A 19,108-nucleotide genomic window follows, 5' to 3' on the forward strand; every position below is an offset into this window, starting at 1 on the left:
AGTCCAACATGCACCGGGAACAGGTTTGACTTACTGCCGGCTATGCGAACCAAGCTCTTGCTCCGGTCATGCAGAGACCGGACAGCCCTCAGTAAGGCTCCCCGGACCCCATACTCCCACAGCATCCTCTACAGGATACGGGGGACGCGGTCGAACACCTTCTCCAAATCCACAAAACACATATGGACTGGATGAGAGAACTCCCGCAATCCCTCCAGCACCCTAGATAGGATATAGAGCTGCTCCACTGTTCTACAACCAGGACGGAAACCTAACTGTTGTTGCTGGATCTGAGGTTCGACTATAGGACGGACTCTCTTCTCCAGTACCCTGGCATAGACTTTCCCAGGGAGGCTGAGGAGTGTGATTCCACGGTAGTTGGAACACAACTAGATCAAAAACAGGTCCTCGAAAATGTTATGAATGTACTGTGAAAAGTACAGGATTGGACACCAGTATTCACAAACTTTTGGGTCATCTTGATAGGCAGGGCGCCCTGGTAGCACAGGTGTAAACGTGTTATGATGGTTGTTTAAAAAACACAAAAAAATCAAGTTAATTATAAAAACAAGTTATTTTTTCCTGAATCTCATCCTTCTCATCCTTTTCATCATCCGAAAGCTCCAAATCTGAATTTTCTCAGACTATCTGGCATTGAATCCTCTCTGCTTCACTGTTTTCTCCAAAAATCATGTGCAGCCATTAAATACATTAAAATGGTCCCGGTGTCCTCTACAGTGGACATTCATTAAATGCCTGCTGTTTTAAAACAGAAACCATGAAATTGTTTTCAGATCTAAAAATATTGTTCCTAACATGTTTATGACCAAGAATATATGTAATTATCATGGTAAAAAAAGGAATAGATACAGAATATTTGACTTGCCTTTCACCTTTCCATAAAAATTGGTAAATGGTATGGTAGCCATCTTGGTAGAGGTAAAACTTAAAGTTTCCAGCATGCAAACTCATCACATGACACATCACTGGAAAGACCAGGATGTCTTCTACAGAGTAGAGTAGGATTTTGAAAGGTATCTCTTAAAAATATAAAATATACAGGTAAACAAAATGTCCATTATAGAGGACATAAATGACTGGGCCGGGTCTCAGGAGGTTAAAACAGAATACAGTGCCAACCAAAACATGCCACAGTAGAGTATTTTTTAAAATGGTTTAATCTAATATAAACATTGACAATTTTTTAACTGTCATCACTTCATTAAACAGAAGTAGTTTATAATAGTTTAATTTTTGGTAATTGAAATCTCATGAAAAGACATTAATGACTTAATTTCATTTTCTTCTATTGTTTAAAGTAAAAAAAGGTTCCCCTTTTTATCAAGATTCAGAAATAATTTACTTTATAGTTAATTATGAAGCCTTTAATGTTCAAAACAATGAGTCAGTGTTTTGAAGGAAACTCCTGAATCATATTTTGGAGCCAGTAGTGATTCCTTCACTTTGCATCTTCTTTGATTGTCTGCAGTGATTTTCCTAAAGTATTTAGAACAGATGCAGAGGATTTTTTTTCTTCAAGGAAATTCTCTCATTTCCAGGGCACAGACTGAAGTGACTCGTTGCTTGTTCAGTTTCAGCACTAAGTGTGTTTGCCATGCACATTGCATCAACAATGGCTACGCTGTTCTGGACCTCCATCTTTTTGTGGATTTCTGTTGAAAGTCTGTCTTCAGGTGAAAGATCAGAGGCCTGTCCACACCAGAAGCAACCAGCACCATGTGAATTTATTTCAAGAAATCTCTGTTTGGAATTTGTTGTGGAACCAAAGACCTGGTTCCAGGCCATGAGCAGCTGTGAAGAGAGAGGAGGGGAGCTCCTACAGGAGTTGAACAGCCCAGCAAAGGTTTTCCTGACCAGCATTATCCAAGAACGAAGGTTCAGCAACATGACCTGGTGGATGGGAAAAAGAGTCCGAGTTGAGAGCACAAACCCCAATCTGAGTAAGATATCTTTTATTGTTGTAAAATGTTATTAAATGTGCTTGTTTTTTTATTGATTAGATTTAATATGTAAATTACTGAGGCATCAAATTGAAAATTATAACATATTTTAATGTAAGTTTCACATTTTAATTTAAAAACTTGTCCTTTTTTCTTGATGAAATTAAAGTCTGTGACTTGAGGCTAGACAAGAAAATGATTTTTATTAATTCAACACACAAAAATAATTGTGCCATTTAGTAAACAGAAAAAGAGGTTGTTTATTGTGCAAAATAGGCATAATTTCAGTTTGTTGGCGTATAAAACTGCATGGATTTTTTTCCTGGAAAAAAAACAGCAATTTAACCTGACTGCCATCTTTACAGCGAGGTCATGACATTTGTTTAGGACATTTTAAAGGGGCAAATTGTTTTACATATGCAAAAAAAATTCTAAGCATTTAAACACAGGAAGGGGAAAATCAGGTTTTAAAAAATATAACATACAGGAATAATATCTAAATATCAAAAGTGAAGGTCAGTAATTTTTTGGTAAATTAAACTACTGACCTGAAATGCAAGTCTAAAGCTCTTCTCTTTCATGCCAGATGATAGGGATTTTTCCATGGATTCCTGTGGATACATTAAGCTAAATCCTCTTAAGGTGCTGTCATCTGACTGCAGTAAGACGCGGGGCTTCCTCTGCACCCACCGTATGTAAAGCTGATGCTCTGATCCTTCACATTCTCACATTTCATCTTTGCAATGAGTTTAAAAGTGACTTTTTATCATTAAAAGGTGTAAGTTCCCCAACAAGCACAAAGGTAAAATGACAATTTTAATAAAAACACTTACCACATTTTGTCTTTAGGAAACAGCTTGTGGAAATTTTGGATTATCAATTTTTTTAATGTGTTCTCTTTTCAGAAAATGCTTTTATCCAATAATGCGGGCAAACCTCGTAAGTGAGATTCTGTGATCCTTACTGTAAACTGCTTCATCTCTTTTTTGTTCTTCTAAACACTCACATGCTTTGTTTCCAGGACTCAGAAGACGTTCTTTAAAGGACGTGGCCTCAAATATTGAAGACATCTCTGAACTAATAAGAGTAAGCAAATACTACAATTGATTATAAAAAGAATTTAAGAGTATGTAAAAGTGCATTTTGTAAGATCATCTACATCAACATAATTGCAGTTTTTCTTTGGTAGCTTGCAGGGCCAGAACTCCAACGAATGGAGACGACAGCCGGAGAGCCCACAAGAGATAAACAGGTTGGCACTCCTCCTTTTTCCTTCCACGAAAAAAAGCGCATGATTCCATTGCATTTTCTCCGTTAAGTTCTAAAAAACTTTCTGTATTTTGTTGCTTCACAGGATGAGTTTGTTAAGTATTTGTTGGCTGTTGTGAAAAAAGCACAAAAACTATCAATTTTACCAGATCCAGATGAAATAAGCGGCATCATTAACAGCAGCTTTGCCATCTTGAGTCTTTCACTAAAAAAATGTGACCTGGTCACTGAGCCAAACCCTCAAGTAAGTGGACAGAAATTAACTTTGACTTGCAAGGTCTTTGATGCTGGTTGGGTCTTCCTAGTCCAATGGTGTCACCTTTATTCTTGCTTTTCCAGTCTCTGTATGAGAAGGTCTTTGAGATTATTGAGCTAGCTTCTTTGCTGAGAGGTCAAGACAATCCAAACCTCAGTCAAACTGTCATCAAGCATCCAACAGGCACCATCTATCAGAAAGCGTATGTATTTCAGTTTATGTTAATTATAGATTTTTCTCCATACTCTTCTTTTCTTGCTGTTATGTAATGGTTTGGTTTCCAACGTCATCAGTTACAAAACCCAAGAGCTCAACAATGCAGTGCTGGGTTCAGAGGAGAATGGGGAGTACATTAAGCTCCCCCCATATTCGGCGCTGTCTTCGCAACTTGAGAACTACAGTGACGTCACCGCCCAGGTAGGTTTGGATTCCCAGGATGTGAACTCTCTGTTTTCTCTGCATCTGTATTTATTTTTTTTGTAACTCCGGTTTCTTCCTTCTTAGATGACCACTATGTCAGTTAGTCCTTATCCTTCTGCTGACAACATTTCAGGAACTGTTTGTAATTTGGTGCTCAGCAATAAAGGCTCAAACATTGAGCTGTCAAACCTTCCGGAGATGATTGAGGTAAATTCCCTGACAGAGTGCGGTTACAACTGTGCTTTTCCTACTGATAACTCAGAGAAATACATCCATAAAAGTCAAAACAATTGAGTGAATGGAAAAATTGTGTTGCATGAATACTTTCATTAAATGGTTTGCAACAAAATTGCTGATAAGGAATATCTCTTAAAGCATTAAGAGTTTTTGATAACACATAATATTATTGTTTCTTTATAGTTTCGACACATGTTAAAAAATACTTTAAGGATTTCTTGTAGGTACGTTCTCAAAACTTTATAATAACAAATATGTATAATGATTACAAGATTGACGTATTTTCCTGCACAGTAAAATGATTCGTAAAACACGACAATTTTTGGAGAAATAAGCTTTAATAAGAATCTTTTTTGGCAAAACAAACAACAAAACCTTTTCATGTTTTCATATTGTAATAAAACTGGTTTAAACCTTTCATTGAAATGATTCCAGCTCTATTGAAGCAGGAAAAGCAAAAACAAAAATGTACAAAATTAAAAACTTGGTTTTTAATAAAATTTTCAGTTTTACACCAAGAATGACAGCTGTGCCACTTTTACTTAACAATTCACTCTTTTGTTACAAGAGCAAATAAAAACTAAACTGAAAAATATTTATGCTGATGTTTGAATGGAAAAAAAGCAAAACAATGAGAGCCAGCCAAAGAAATGCCAACAAGCCTGAACGCCTGTTTTATGACCTATGGGATCATTTCAAAAAGTCAAACAAAAATGTTTAAAATAGACTTGTTGATGTTTCAGTCTTTTTATTTATCCAATCCATAAAGTCAGCCTGGAGAGCTCTCTGTGTTTCCTCAGATATTCCTGCGCCGCTCGGATAATTCGTCTGTGGCTAACAGCACGTTCGTGTTGGAAAAAGACACCAAATCGGTGACTTCATTCAACATCTCTGACCCAGAGGTGACCGTCATCTTCGATGTGGAGCCAAGCGTCAATGCCTCCTTTGTTGTGACTTTGTCCTACAACTCACCCCCTAACTCTACTTATTTCACTAACAAAACAGTTTTAAACCAAACAGGTAATTTCATCCTCAACACACTTGCCCTGTGAGCCTCAGCTGTCATTTCTGCAGGTCTATGCACTTGATGTCACATTAAAGGTTAATATATTTCTGCTGTAGGAGGATATCGCTGGATGATAACCCCAGAAATGTTCCAGCAGAATCTGGGGATCTGGTATGTTGACACAAGGCTTAATTCGACACAGGAACTGGGCGTGACAGTGACGGTGACGTCTCACATGAGCAAGTGTGTGTATTGGGACACGCACACGGGAAATTGGAGCACCGCCGGTTGCAGGGTTGGTGGACACAAATCCAAAATATGAGCTGCTTTAGCATCATGGTAGCAGTGGTTTGATGGCTCATCTGTGCTCATCTCAGGTGGGACACAAGACAAGCCCGGTGCTCACACACTGCATGTGCAACCACCTGACCCTCTTTGGGAGTTCCTTCTTTGTGATGCCAAACCAAGTGGACATTTCTCGCACGGCGGAGCTGTTTGCCACCGTGAATGAGAATTACGTGGTGCTTGCCCTGTTGTGCTCCTTCTTCACTCTCTACCTGATCACACTCCTGTGGGCCTGCTATGCTGACCGCAGGGCACGCTCTAAGGTCAGGGCTGTCTTCTTTTAACAAGCATTAGTTGATGTGTTTTACATGCTTAATGCTGTTTAGGGTATAAGGATTCAACACAGTTGAACAATACGAATTCAGGAGGCCACCTAAGAAGAGAGGGTGTATAATTGACCAGCATTCCAGGTTAATAATAAACCAAACCATATTGATTTTTAAAATGGTTTCATGTTTTATGTCACCCTATTAGAGGAAGATGACTCTGCTGGAGGACAGCCACCCAGGAGCTCAGTACAACTACCTGGTTTGTGTCCAAACAGGGCATCGCAAGAATGCAGGAACTTCTGCAAATGTAAGAGTTTATTTACTTTTTAACATCTTTATGACATTTTGACACTTTTTTTGGTACATGTTTTCAAATTATTTTTTTCGTTTAAACTGGGAGCAACTTAAATATGCAGCCATTTGAAATGGTGCTAAATCATGGCCGCCCTTTTGGTACACACGTTATACTAAGAAAGTAGTGAGATTACTCAGACTTTTTTTTTAATTTTGAAATTAAATGAATTTTTTAACTATTAACCAGCGTATTTTTGAATTTTCCTGTTGAATGTATTGGATTTTTTGACAGGATGGTCAAAGTCTTACAGTTTTGTCATTCTATGGAATATCTAAATTGCACTCCTATTGCAGTGTGTTGAATTCTGTATGAATTTTATTGTTTTCTTTAGTTTTTAAAATCAGTATATGTTTCTGTGCAAAGGTACCGATCAACTGTATATTCTGCATATGCAGAGCTATAAGCACTTTCTGCCTGCACACACCTTGATGGTTGCTGATGTTTGCCTTCAAAATCTTGTTTGTCTGCGCTGTCCTGCAGGTCACAGCGAAGCTGGTTGGCTCGGATGCAGAGAGCAGCATCCACCACCTGACTGATCCCGACAAGCCTGTCCTTGAGAGAGGATCCTGCGACATGTTTTTCTTGTCTACACCTTTCCCTCTGGGGGAAGTGCGACATCTGCGGCTGCAGCACGACAACTCCGGAGGCCACCCATCATGGTACTGAATGTTTTTAAACTCTAAAGGAAGCATGTGCTGTAGCTGTACCATCTTGCAGGAAAATTAATATATATACACACATGGAGAATATATAGGTACTGTACTGTGACACAAATAATCCACCTAGTAAAGAACTTTGATAAGTTAACATTCAAAACTGATGCAGTATTTTCAATGTATTGCACATTTATCATGGGTGGTTTCAGGGGAATTAATGCAGGTGCTCAAAAAAAAAATGGCATACATTAGTGTTTTTGTTTTTTTTCATTGTTGATCTGCAAATACTTTTAATGGTAAATGTTTATCTCTGTTCTGAATTCCCATAATCCCAAGGTATGTTAAGAAGGTGATCATACAGGACCTTCAAAACCATCAAGTGTTTCACTTCTTCTGCGACTGCTGGCTGAGTTCTGACCGAGCGGACGGCATGACCAAGAAAACCTTCAACGTTGCAAAGAACAACGAGATTGCCAGCTTCAGGTTAGAGTCTAGCATCTTAAATCTCATTATACAAACACTTTCAGCTCTTGCAAAAGCTAGTTGTTAAATGATCTGTCATTTTCAATGTTTCATATTTTTTAGAAACATCTTTCAGACCAGAACATTAACAGGTTTTAGGGACGAACACATCTGGGTGTCCATCTGGGATCCCCCCTCACGCAGCCCCTTCACGCGGGCACAGAGAGTGTCCTGCTGCATGTCCCTGCTCCTATGCACTATGGCCATCAACATCGCCTTCTGGAACATCCCTGAGGATCTCAATTCACCAGAACTCTTCTCATTAGGTGACTGCACAGTCTTCTCATTTGTTGAACAGCATCAGATAATTTTGGTTCAGGGAGGACATTGTGAAATACACACAAAAATGAACCTACAAAATATGAAAAATAGGTTAACAAAGGAGTACTGTTTAATTAGAAGCTTAGAAGACATGGGAAATGACATTCTGACCCATCAGTCAACCTCAAAGGACGACATCAGGCTGCACCATCATCCGTTTGGGGGGGGTCCTGCCTCATTATTTAGAATCATCATAAGCTGATTGAAACAGGCAAACACAAAACCAACAAATTATTAATCCTAATGATTATTATCATCTGGATAGAGATTAGAAAAAGTAAAGAACTAGAGATGGAGAAAAAAAAGTGAATGCTTAGAAAGACAAGTCAGGACAGCAATAAGCAAGAACCAACCTCTCTTAACACACAAGATACAACAACCAACCACTTTTCCCCCAAACCACAAAGCCTCACTGCTTATACATGAAGGGCTCTTTCTAAAGAAAGCACTGCTAGTTCTCTCCAACTTCAGGAAATAAAAAATACTTTTTGCATTTCCTTTAAAATGAACTATTTGTCATAAAATATTTTTCATGAAAAGAGTCCCTTAAAGAAAGATTAATAATAAGAATTTCATTGCAGTCGGAAGAAAGATTTAAGGCGTTACGTTTTCGGAAATCCTCGTAAACTTTCTAAATTTGGTTGTTTTTTGGATCTGGACCTGTTCTCATCTCTTTAATTCTCTCCCGTTTCCAGGATCTTTGCATATAACTCAGCAGGACTTCATGGTGGCGGTGGAAAGTGCTGCTCTAATGTTCCCAATCAACATTCTCATCATCACCATCTTCAGAAGCATCCGACCTCGGGTGGTTTCAACATCTAAAAAGGATGATGGCATTGAGAAAACAAGAGCCTCCGCAATCAGTGTACCAACAATCCTGAAGGTGCGCTCTGCTTCTCCATACTTCCATTTACTGTCGTGAACTGCTGTATTGACTGATTCATTTCTGCTTCCAGGAAATTGAGGAGCTCCTTTACTTGTTGAGCATGAGTCCGAGAAACAAAGTGTCAGGAATGGTCGGGCTGGAGTCTGCTGCTGACCTCGGTCCTGCCCTGCAGAGGGTGCATGACTTAATCCACTACATGCAAGGTAGCTCCGTTATTTGGTTTGACAAATAAATAAAATATTTATAAAAATACACACCCTTAATGTGGTTAAGAAAAAGGTTTAAAGGTTTGCTTTTGTAGTTCATGAATGATGCACACAAACATAAGGTAATGCATGTCTTGATCGACATGAAACTGACAAAATTTATGCTCAAAATTGATTCCAAGCACTTCAATGCTTCTTTTGGAGGCATCGACAACAACATGAGGCAAAACAACAAATTAATTTTGTAATTGTTTAGCAAATGTTTCCCAGGAAACAGAAATTATCTATAAAAATTTTCAATTAAGGTGGACAAATATGGGGAATTGATTAAATAAAATAAAAAACAACAATAATAATATAATAATGAAAGAAAAAGTAGAAAGTCTTCGGCGCACCACATTTTCACCCACAGCCTACATATATTTTAATGTTTTGCTAATTTGCTCAGGTGAGTTTCAAAGGGAAAATACAAACTTATCTCTGAATATCATCACCACAGGTGAGAGTTTGAGTGACAACCACTTGGTGTACTGCAGCAAGTTCCTCCTGGCTGCTCTCTGCCACCTTCTCATGTGTCTGGAGAAACTGGATGGAAAACACTTCCCAAGTTTGCAGGATTACCAGGACACCCTCAGCACTACCAACCTGCTCGTTCGCAAGGCTGAGATGGTCTTAAGCAGCCACCTGGCCAACTGGTAAGCCGTGACATGTACACAGATTCAACTCTGCTAGCCTTAAGTTTGGTGGAGGTTTGTTTTTTGTCCAGGCCTTTCCCCATTTTCATGTTCTCTCACATTTCTTCTGAAGCCCTCTACCAGTGAGGAGGAAGAAGAAGGAGTCTACAGGCTGCCGTCTGCCCTGGTGGTGTGTGTTCATAGGCTGGTTCCTGCTGCTGTCCATCAGTGCAATATCCACCTACTTCACCCTGCTGTACGGTTTTCAGTACGGCAAGGAGAAGTCCATCAAGTGGGTTATGACTTTGGGCCTGTCGTTGTTTCAGAGCATCTTCATTTTGCAGCCTCTGAAGGTGAGGTGGAGACAACAGAACGAGTCGTTTCCATTGCGTTCCCTAGCTGAGGCTTGTGTTTGTACACAGGTGATAGGCGTTGCTGTGTTTTTTGCCATGCTGCTAAAACCAGTGGCTGTGGAGGAGACTGAGGAAGCAGAGCAGGTGCTATCAGGTGACGAAAACATTGAGCTGCTTTCCTGTCATTCCTTTTGTTTTGCAGGTTTTTGTCCACAGATCACTGATGGACACTGTTCTTACAAATAATGCAAGAGAGATGAGGTTCTTGCATCCTCTTCTGCAATCTTTTTTATTGTGTCCAACCTCTTTTCTCACAAACGTCAACAGATTAACTTTTGTAGTTTTAAATCAGCTGTGGACTGCATCAAAGTTTTATTTAGCACACAAATGATTTATTGATGAACTCGACTGAAGTTACCATTCCAGTCCATTCTAGCCTTGTGTAATCAAGCTCATTACACAGCAAAAATGTTCCTCAGGGGGTCCCTTAAGCAACATCTCTCTTGCAAGTATAGTTGTGCACCTCTAGAACTGTTGTGCTAGCTTAGATGACCCATCATTGAACAAATTGAATCATTGAAGAAAAAAGAATCAAAAGAATCATTGAAGACTCATTGAAATCATTGAAAGAATCATTGAAAAAAAAAAGGTTCAGCACACTGTCTAGTGGGTCTAGATGACCCAACTCCCAACGTTAAAGTGCCTAGGATAGCACAAGGGTTAAGTCTAAATGGGGCGTAATACAGTATATGTCTAACTGCAGTGTCCTTCCTATCAAACAGCGCAACAAGAGCGGTGCAGAAAATACACCGGCAGGGAGTCACTGTGAAGACCAATCGTGGCGCCGGATCGACCTCCTTCCCCATGAAACCCACCACTGCATCCATCTTCTACTATATTTGCACTTTCTGAAGAATTTACTCAATATATAAAAGTTTGGTGTTTAGACATCTACAAAATTTCAAGTAACAGTTATCGTCTAATTTAAAGTAACAATGTTAAATGTCAGTAACTGTTGTGGATTCTCTGAAGCTTTTAGATGTTCAATTTCATTAAAAAATACTGCTGCGTTTTTTAGGAGCTAAAAACAAATTGCCAGTTCTCAGGAGATTGCAGGACATCTATGGTTGGTTGTAAGTGAAATAATAGTTTAGCAAAATAATATATATTTTTAATGTAAATCTTAATAGACGGCTTGAATTTAGGTCTATTTAGTTGTTTCATCTTGGAGATGAGAAAATAATTTCATATTTATCATCGATACACAAATTCCCCACTTTAACAGGTACACAATTGGCACTCGAGGTTCCCTACTGCATCACAGGGAGCAACAACCAACCACAGTCTGTGAATTAATGCAAACTATGAAATGTTGGCTAAAAAGGTGCACTTATGTAATTGAACATGTGAGAGCTAATGGTTAATTGATCACTTTATTTTTTCTTCACATTTTGCTTCAGTCACTGTGATACATGCTGAAAGTGCACACTAAACCTTTTCATCATTCATGGATGCTTCTTTAGGAGTCAGTCTGCCACCCTTTGAATCATTCATGACGAAGGCCAAACTACTTTCAAGTTTGTTTTTCTATTTTCAAACGCCTCATGTGTGTTCCTCTGTGCTCCTATTTTAATCATAAAGAATATTTTGGTTTTATTTCTTGATACTGTATCTATGGACTTTTAATAAAGGGACCTCTTAGCATTGTGATCTTTATTTGCTCTGTGACTTTTTATTGTAACTCAGTAAACAAAACAACCTCTTAATGATCAAAAAAATGTAAACATCCTATGACAGGTTGTTAAGATTAAATGTAGTAATTTTATTTTAAGTCGAACCTCAACCTGTACGACAGAATTATGTAACTTTAAAACAAAAGAGGAAAAAATCTATTCAAACCTCTTCAATCTTTAAGGAATTTTGCCTGAGGTTCCTTTTACCTGGCCAGCCTGGGTTCTGGTTATGGCAAACCTCCTGGATCTGATATGAGCCTGGATGACCAAGGTGTGCACCAAGGTCTGGTTGGTGTACCAGGACATGCTGCGATATTGATTGGGACACATGTGGGTCTGGAACAAGCTAAGAAACTGGAGAAATACAAAAGAAAGATAGAAGAGCACAGCAATGATCAGTGACAAATGAACTTCAGAGCACAACATTAGGACCTCCAGGAACAAGATCCAGAAACCATTAGCGGCAGACATCCAAGAATGGGTCTTGGGAATGAAGAACCGAACAGCACGGAGACCTGAAATTAACAAAGCTGGACTAAAAGACAGAACAGAGACACTAGCACAGGAGCAGGCTCAAAGTACAAGATCAATAAAGGCCAGGATCTCCAAACCAAGTAGGACTCCAGGAGCAGGCTGTGCAAAGACGTCCTTGACACACCTAGCACATAACAAATGGTCAATGGTAAGTGGCATATACTTGTATAGAGCTTTTCTACCTTCCTCGAAGGCCCAAAGCGCTTTACAGTCACAGTCCTATTCACCCATTCACACACTGATGGCGGCTCTACTGCCGAACACTGGCACCAACCCTCCATCAGAGACATTGTGGGGTTCAGCGTCTTGCCCAAGGACACTTCAACACATGGGCGGGCAAGGCGTAAATCGAACCTGCAATCTTTCGATCAGAGGTCAACTGCCCTACCACTGCACCACAGCCGCCACAGTTGTAAGTTACTAGTGGGCAGGACATATGAGGAACTCAATAACCAGTTTGTGATATTGTGTAAAGAAAAATCAGTGCTAAATATGGACTGGAAGTCCCATAAGACAGAAAACATTCCTGAAGGTACCTTTGAGAATGACAAAGGTATGATCCTGTGAGACTTTCAGATACAGACAAAAATGGTAAAAGCTAACAGACCAAACATACAGTAGTAGTCCTAGTTAAGAAGATGGAGAGATAAATGTGCGACTCCCAACTGATAGCAACATCAGGGAGAAGGAACATGAAAAGATCGAGAAACACCAAAGGCTGAGAAAAGAACTGGGAAAAATGTGGACGGTGAAGGCTGCAGTGGTCCTATTAGTGGTTGGAACACTTCTCAAGCATCTTTTTGTTCCTTTTCTGGTCAAAAGTCATTCAGCAAATTTTTTGAAATTAGCAAGAGTTTAGTCATTTGTATAATTGATCCACTTAGGATTTGGGTGGAACCTTCCAAACATTAATTGTGTGCATGTCTTATACAGTCAAACACATGAAAGGATGCTAAATCACTTGCTCAGACTTATATTACCAGTTTTTTTGGTTGTTAAAATAGGCCATTAAAAATGGAAATGGATATAGCTGACCATTATCCCCCAAACAGCAACCGACACAGACTAACCTCAATATTTCATAAATTCAGTCTCAATGTGAGAAGTTATTGGTGTGCCATAATCCTTCCTGATGATGCCTTGCTGAATCGTGAAGGACCCCTGCTGGCTGCTGCTGCATATTTCAACTCCTTAAACCATGGAAGGAAAAAGAAAAGCAGAGACCTGAAACTGTTCCAGTTCCAAACAGCCTTTTTATTAAATTGTTATCGCATACAGAGTAGAAAACATGTTTTCTTTTTAAAAGACACAGGTTTGTGTCTAAACATGAAGAATAACTAAACAGTTAAACTTAAAAACAAGAAAAAGAGCTAGTCAAAGCATTGCAGTGATAATATTCTCTTTTCATATTTCATGACACATCAAACCCAAAAGCAAACAGCGGAAAAAGTCTCAAGTTGCCTCCAGAAACTGCTGATTCATTCTGCTCGAGGATAGCTTCCGCTTGATTATTAGCCATGCAAAGGAGAGCTGGGTGTGGTCGGTCAGGCTACGGCAACTGACGTAAACAAAAACCCCTTCGCTCACTTTTTCCACTGGTAATAAACATGAACCTCGAGAGATGCAACAGACTCAGTCTTGATCAATGATAAACGTTTAAACCTATACAGAGTCCTCAACTGAGAGACGATCGCTAAGGCAAACGCAGTGATGCACCTACAGTATCAGACCCCGGCCGACCTAGAACCTTATGCGATCATTGAGAGGCTTAAACATGAACCGCTTCATTACAAAGTGCACCTTTTTGGTAGAATTAACATTCAAAGAGAAACAAAAAGAAATGTTTTTTTGGAGATGGGAGAGTATAAATCTGTTGGACAACTTCCTGCTGCACAGGTAAATAAATCTGTTATTATTACACTTTACTATACAGGTTGTTTACCAATTGTCAGTCTGACAACACAGGGCTTTTTTGGAGGAGTCGCATGTACAAGTTATACATTATAAGCACAGCCTTGATGGGTGAGACGGCCAGAGCAGAACGACTGGTTCCAAATATCTCTTCCACAGTGATGAACTGCCCGACCACCTGCTGATGCACTTCTGACTGAGGACAAGCAAAGACTCGACATTTCTTCTAATGACGCGGCAGCTCGTCTGGCTCGTCTGACGGGTTTGAGACAGAGCCGAGTGTCACAGTGGTGGAGATCACAGCGACATCAGCGTGTGCAAAGTAGAATCAAGGTGTGTCAAGTTCACCTCAACCCCCCTATCTGCCAGGAAAACAATGTTTTTGGATGTTAATGTGATTAAATGCCCTATGAAGCAATCAAACGGAAACATTTGAAAGAACCCATAGGAACAGGGATCAGAACCGATGTGATTGAATAAGAGATTTGACTAAATGTGCTATTTAGAAAAGTATATGACGGCACTGTGGAAGTATGTACATTTTCTCTAAGAGGTGGACAAGGTAAAGATTAGTCAGATAAATGAGGTAAGAACACATTTACATTTAAATATCAGTGTAAAATGACTTCACCATTAAGCGGTGTGAAGAACTACCCAAGTCTGATTTTAAGCCTTCAATATATAGTTTTTTTAATTTTAGTGTGATTGTGAGGAGACAAGTGTGCCTGTGTGTGTGTTTAGACCACAGCTGTATCACTTAGGTCTTCTTCTTCAGCTCCTCGAATCTCCGTGTCAAGTCGTCAAAGTCAATGTCGTCAGAGGCGGCGGTGTTCCCACCTAAGGAGGACGTGGGCAGAGTGTCGGGAACAGAGGGGAGTTCTGGTAAAGCGTTGCTGTCAAACTGGCGAGGTGCGGGGTGCGGGCCTGGAGAGGTGGAAGGATAGACTCAGAATCCAAAAGCGAGAGGAGCTTTCATTCATTGGTGTGATTTACTCAGTTTTAACATTTCAAGAACAAAGCCTGTTGCATCTTTAACTTTAGTCAACAATTTACTTGCTGCATAGCTAATAGTTTCCTATGACAATGGCAGGAGTCACTCACCTGTTGCCTGAGAAGGAACAAAGGGCTTTTCATTAAGATCATCAATCTGAAAATAACAATTTTATATTAAAAGGATGCATTCAAAAAAATCCCACAGATAAAAATATAAAGAAAAAAAAAAGGGGGGGGGGGGGGGGGGGTAATTAAGTTTCCAGCCAATAAAGAAGCTGCTCAGCACAGTAAGTGCCTCAGAAAAGATCAAGTAAATAATCTATATGTCATTTGAACTTTATCTGTATGTTGTATTTGTACCAATGTAAAAAGTATAAAATGTAATTACTTTGTTGTAAAAACATGAACTTCGATTTACATAAACGGCATAAAAATACCATGCAGCTTATACTTAAAAAATAAAAAAAGTCTTCCCCTAATTATTCTGACTCCATCTGCCCATCAATGGGGGAAAACGGCGGGCATAGACGTGTCAGGCTCTGGAACTTACAGACTCGTATGTGGGGGGAGAAGTGGGCAATTCGGGTGGTGGCCCTGCTCCCATGGGGGGCTGGAATCCACCGTAGGTTCCTACTGCAGGGTTAAAATGTTCCTGCAGCAGAAAACAAATGGAAAGCATGAGTACGAGGGAGAGAGGGGTCTGCCATTTTTGAATTTTGTATGTGTACTATGGTGCCTCTCCTTGTATCGAGGAATGATAGGATTGTTTTTAATGTGTCTGTGTGCTTTATTTTCTTTCACAAGCTACTGTCCGCACTTTGAAAAAAATGTCCCTCTGGGATAAATACAGTTGTTTGAATTGAATCATGTAAACCATCAAATACCTGTCTTATTTTTAAAAAGTTTTTTAGTCATATAATCATTTGTACTTCAGACACAAGACAAGAAAGAAAGGTATTGTTAAGAGTAGTTATAAAAACTTGCATAAGAAGCAAAATGTTGTACATTTAGATTTACAAATGCCAGAACAGATAAACTTTAGTTCCAGAGAAGATTTCAACAATGCTAATATTGTTCGAGTTTTAAAATCAGTTCATCCCTAGATAAATATTACCAATGACATTCTTTTTTTTATGTTAAAATGGATCCATGTTTCATGGATTGAATCTGGCCGTCCGTTAAAAGAGCAGAATTATACTAAACTACTAACTTTGTAAATCATTATTGATCCAGGTAGATTCCATTAAAGCTGCAGGTACTTCTTCTGCATTGAGAAAGCTTCTTGGGGAAGAGGAGAAATGTCGTCTTTCTTTTTACTACTTCTATGTAGTCGTTTCCCTTTCGTCATATCCCCTCAGGGGTCGCCAAAGCAAATCACCTATCACAGATCCGGATGCCCTTCCAGACACAACCCGGTACTTTATCTGGACTGGGAACTGGCACAGGGAGACCCAGACCAAGGCCCCCTTGTGGCTACATAGTTAGGCAGTAGCATGAAAGGTCTTGCCTAAGGACCCTCACTGGATGAAGCTCATCACACCCCCTTGGGAAAGAAATGTTACTATATAAAATTGAAAACTCCTTACTGGTCCTTTGGGAGGGGGATAGCTGAAAGGTGTTGGCATAGGCATAGGCATGGGCATGGGCATCTGCATGGGAACAGGAGGAGCAGAGAAACCCCCTCCTCCTCCACCTCCTCCAGACTTTCTGTCATTGTCCACGTTAATGAGGTCTGCCTCCTCTCCAACACACACCTCGGGCTGGACCATGACAAGACAATAACGAGTGAACAAACAGAATCTATTACTCAACATCTTAAACCAAGTGACAACTTGGTTTCAAACCTACCCGAACCATGGCATCAGGCTCATACGGCACATTGTAGTTCTTGGCGATCTCGATCAGATAGCGTTCCACTAAGATCTTGGGAGGAGCCTCCACACTCAGTTTGTGCATTAGCTACAAACATCAGTATTTGATTAGCGTGTATGAAAAGTCACTATCAAAGCTATGAATCGGTAGCAGGATCTGTGGACTGTCAGTCATTAACATTGCTTACTCTGTCGTTGACTGTGCCAATCTGGTTATTTCTGCATAGCTTGCCATACTCCTTGCTATATTTTGCGCAGAGCTGTTCAGAGACCTACAAGAAATATTAGAGATATTACTGTCAACATCAACACGACAATCATAAATTTGTCTGATATCGTTGAGAAAAATGTACGAAAGACATAAAAACCTACTATTTTTAGTTCAGAAACCTCTGACTGAAGTCGAGGAGCTGCCCAGATGAGGGTAGACACCGCCTCCTGCAAACCTGGATCTAGCTCCCTGGTGGTGAAAGTAAAGGATTAGAACTGTGACAGTTGCATAATGACTGAATGATGGGGTTTTTGAAGAGACAACTACTCACTTCATGGACTGAATGAGCCCAAAGCGAGTGATCAGGAGGTCGCAGTACAGCTCCAGGATCTCCATGGCTTCAACAAGATAGTCCTCTCTGATGATGTGTTCAACACGGATACGGGCTCGTTCATCCTTGCCTGATGACAAGTAATCAGCAATCTCCTTCCTTGCCTTTTGAGCAAGCTCAGCTTTGTGTGTCATTTGTAAATAGAGATAGAAAAAGAGTTAAAAGTAAAAAAAAAAAAAGGTAAAGAAATACAGAAAAACAAACACTACAACTGACAGAGTGGATGCAAGACTTACTTTTCTTTTTCTCAAGAAGTTTGAGACGATTAATGACCAGCCGAAGGTTGACTCTTAGTCTTTCTGCTTTAAACCCTCCACCCAACATGATGACAGAAGGTCTGTGTACAGAGAAGCATGGAAGCAACACGGATGAATCTGTGGAACTCAGGAACCCTTAAGTTAACCCACCTCTGCGCCAGTGACTCATCTCATCATCATGTGAGCTTCACAAAGTCACAGCAAAAACATGACTTCGCAAATCATGTATCCCCCAAAACACACACATGAACTCAGACTGTATTAAATCGTTTAAAAAGAAAAAAAGACGAGAGGAGGGGGAAAACAAACCATCTAATTTACCGATAAACGATGACAGATATATATAGCTTTAGCTCGACAACAGATGATGGGAGGGTATGAAGATACTAAATTATAAGTATACTCGGTTGGTTTGTTAATCATTTTTTTATTGAACCATACATTTGTTACGATTGAAGTTGGGAAGCTAACCCAGTCCGAATGGACCGATAAGAGTTTACTAGGTTTGCTTTGTTAGCAGTAGTCAGTAGCTAGCTTCCGAGCTCTCGTAACGGCAGCAAAACTGACAGAATACACTCTTTAAGACACATTTAATACGACAAATGTACATTCAAACTTAAAAAATAAATAAATAAAAGGAAAACTTTTACGAAACTCACCGAAAAATAGCACTAAACTGGAACTACTTGCTATAGATGTCACTCGGCGTTTTGTTGCCCAATTCACTTCCGTGTTAAAGTGACGTGACGTCATGGGACTTTTTTCGGAAGGGCGGAGTCTCACCTCAGATAAACATTACCTGTGAACATTACTCCAACGCAGGTGCGACAGAGTACAAAGAATAAAACACAAAGAATGTCAATCGTACAAAAAAAGGTGATTGTTATGTTACCGATGTTCAACCAATTGAAAAAAAGTTTGCTTTGTTGTTGTTTTTTATATATTTTGCCTCTTAATATACTCCCTAAATCTACCCTGGGTTCTTCATTAAAATGTTGATATTTTTTTGTTTCTTTGTTTTAATAATCTGTCTATTAATATTTTATGCAGCAGCCTTCAGTAGACTATGACAAGATTAATGTGGCAAAATGTACATAAAGGGAAAATCTTTAATGCACATAGTATTTCTTTCATATTTTCTATAATGCTGTTGCTGTTAAAATACTTTTTTGTTCTGTAGCTCAGAACAATTAGCTAATATATAGTTCCATCCAACACAAATAAACAGTACTTTTTAAATTAAATCCTGTTGGGTAATCTGACCTCTTGTTGGTTTTTACCTTTGATTTTCTTTCAAATTCATGAGCTAAAAAAACCCTGAGAAGCCCATTGAACAGAATTTTAACAGTAACTACTGTTTCAGTATCGCAAAATCAAACTTTAAGACATCATTTTTTAGAAAAAAGTTCCAATTATTAATATTTATAATAAGAAATAACAAGGGATCCATAGTTAAGTTAAAAAAAATACA

The 19,108-nt window shown here is 39.3% G+C and overlaps 2 protein-coding genes across 4 annotated transcripts; one reads left to right on the plus strand and one right to left on the minus strand.

Annotated features, from left to right (window-relative positions):
* Positions 1 to 1,588: 1,588 nt before the first annotated feature.
* On the plus strand, positions 1,589 to 11,450 carry LOC105356856 (polycystic kidney disease protein 1-like 2). The gene is made up of 23 exons (XM_011489943.2): positions 1,589 to 1,961; positions 2,548 to 2,652; positions 2,738 to 2,763; positions 2,867 to 2,900; positions 2,983 to 3,047; positions 3,151 to 3,213; positions 3,316 to 3,474; positions 3,570 to 3,688; positions 3,780 to 3,903; positions 3,991 to 4,113; positions 4,944 to 5,163; positions 5,266 to 5,444; positions 5,527 to 5,757; positions 5,969 to 6,070; positions 6,599 to 6,777; positions 7,111 to 7,257; positions 7,360 to 7,562; positions 8,313 to 8,500; positions 8,574 to 8,706; positions 9,209 to 9,404; positions 9,517 to 9,736; positions 9,806 to 9,890; positions 10,519 to 11,450. The coding sequence occupies exons 1-23, from the start codon at positions 1,616 to 1,618 to the stop codon at positions 10,563 to 10,565; spliced, it is 3,294 nt and encodes a 1,097-aa protein (XP_011488245.1). The 5' UTR covers positions 1,589 to 1,615; the 3' UTR covers positions 10,566 to 11,450.
* A 1,786-nt stretch (positions 11,451 to 13,236) lies between these two features.
* On the minus strand, positions 13,237 to 18,408 carry ist1 (IST1, ESCRT-III associated factor). Of its 3 annotated transcripts, none has more exons than XM_011489929.3 (10): positions 18,297 to 18,408; positions 17,617 to 17,717; positions 17,321 to 17,501; positions 17,151 to 17,238; positions 16,967 to 17,050; positions 16,756 to 16,866; positions 16,494 to 16,667; positions 15,458 to 15,559; positions 15,016 to 15,022; positions 13,237 to 14,838 (listed from the first exon to the last, which is right to left on the minus strand). In XM_011489929.3, exons 2-10 carry the CDS (start codon positions 17,702 to 17,704, stop codon positions 14,672 to 14,674), a joined length of 1,002 nt encoding a protein of 333 aa, XP_011488231.1. In that variant the 5' UTR covers positions 17,705 to 17,717; positions 18,297 to 18,408; the 3' UTR covers positions 13,237 to 14,671. The 3 variants fall into 3 exon arrangements, with proteins under 3 accessions (XP_011488231.1, XP_004067095.1, XP_011488236.1); XM_004067047.4 differs by having other exon boundaries at positions 15,016 to 15,061; XM_011489934.3 differs by lacking the exon at positions 15,458 to 15,559 and having other exon boundaries at positions 15,016 to 15,061.
* Between the last annotated feature and the right edge of the window lie 700 nt (positions 18,409 to 19,108).

Source organism: Oryzias latipes, chromosome 3, assembly GCF_002234675.1.
Source record: "Oryzias latipes chromosome 3, ASM223467v1".
NCBI lineage: Eukaryota > Metazoa > Chordata > Actinopteri > Beloniformes > Adrianichthyidae > Oryzias > Oryzias latipes.

Bases quoted from the DNA above. Each gene is read 5' to 3' on its own strand.
- LOC105356856 (XM_011489943.2), top strand. From the start codon at position 1,616: ATGCACATTGCATCAACAATGGCTACGCTGTTCTGGACCTCCATCTTT. The intron at 5,758-5,968 runs GTCAGGGCTGTC...TCACCCTATTAG, and splicing joins ACCGCAGGGCACGCTCTAAG to AGGAAGATGACTCTGCTGGA. The intron at 7,563-8,312 runs GTGACTGCACAG...TCCCGTTTCCAG, and splicing joins ACCAGAACTCTTCTCATTAG to GATCTTTGCATATAACTCAG.
- ist1 (XM_004067047.4), bottom strand. From the start codon at position 17,704: ATGTTGGGTGGAGGGTTTAAAGCAGAAAGACTAAGAGTCAACCTTCGG. The intron at 17,051-17,150 runs GTAGGTTTTTAT...TATTTCTTGTAG, and splicing joins AGGTTTCTGAACTAAAAATA to GTCTCTGAACAGCTCTGCGC. The intron at 16,668-16,755 runs GTAGGTTTGAAA...GTCATGGTCCAG, and splicing joins AGCCTGATGCCATGGTTCGG to CCCGAGGTGTGTGTTGGAGA.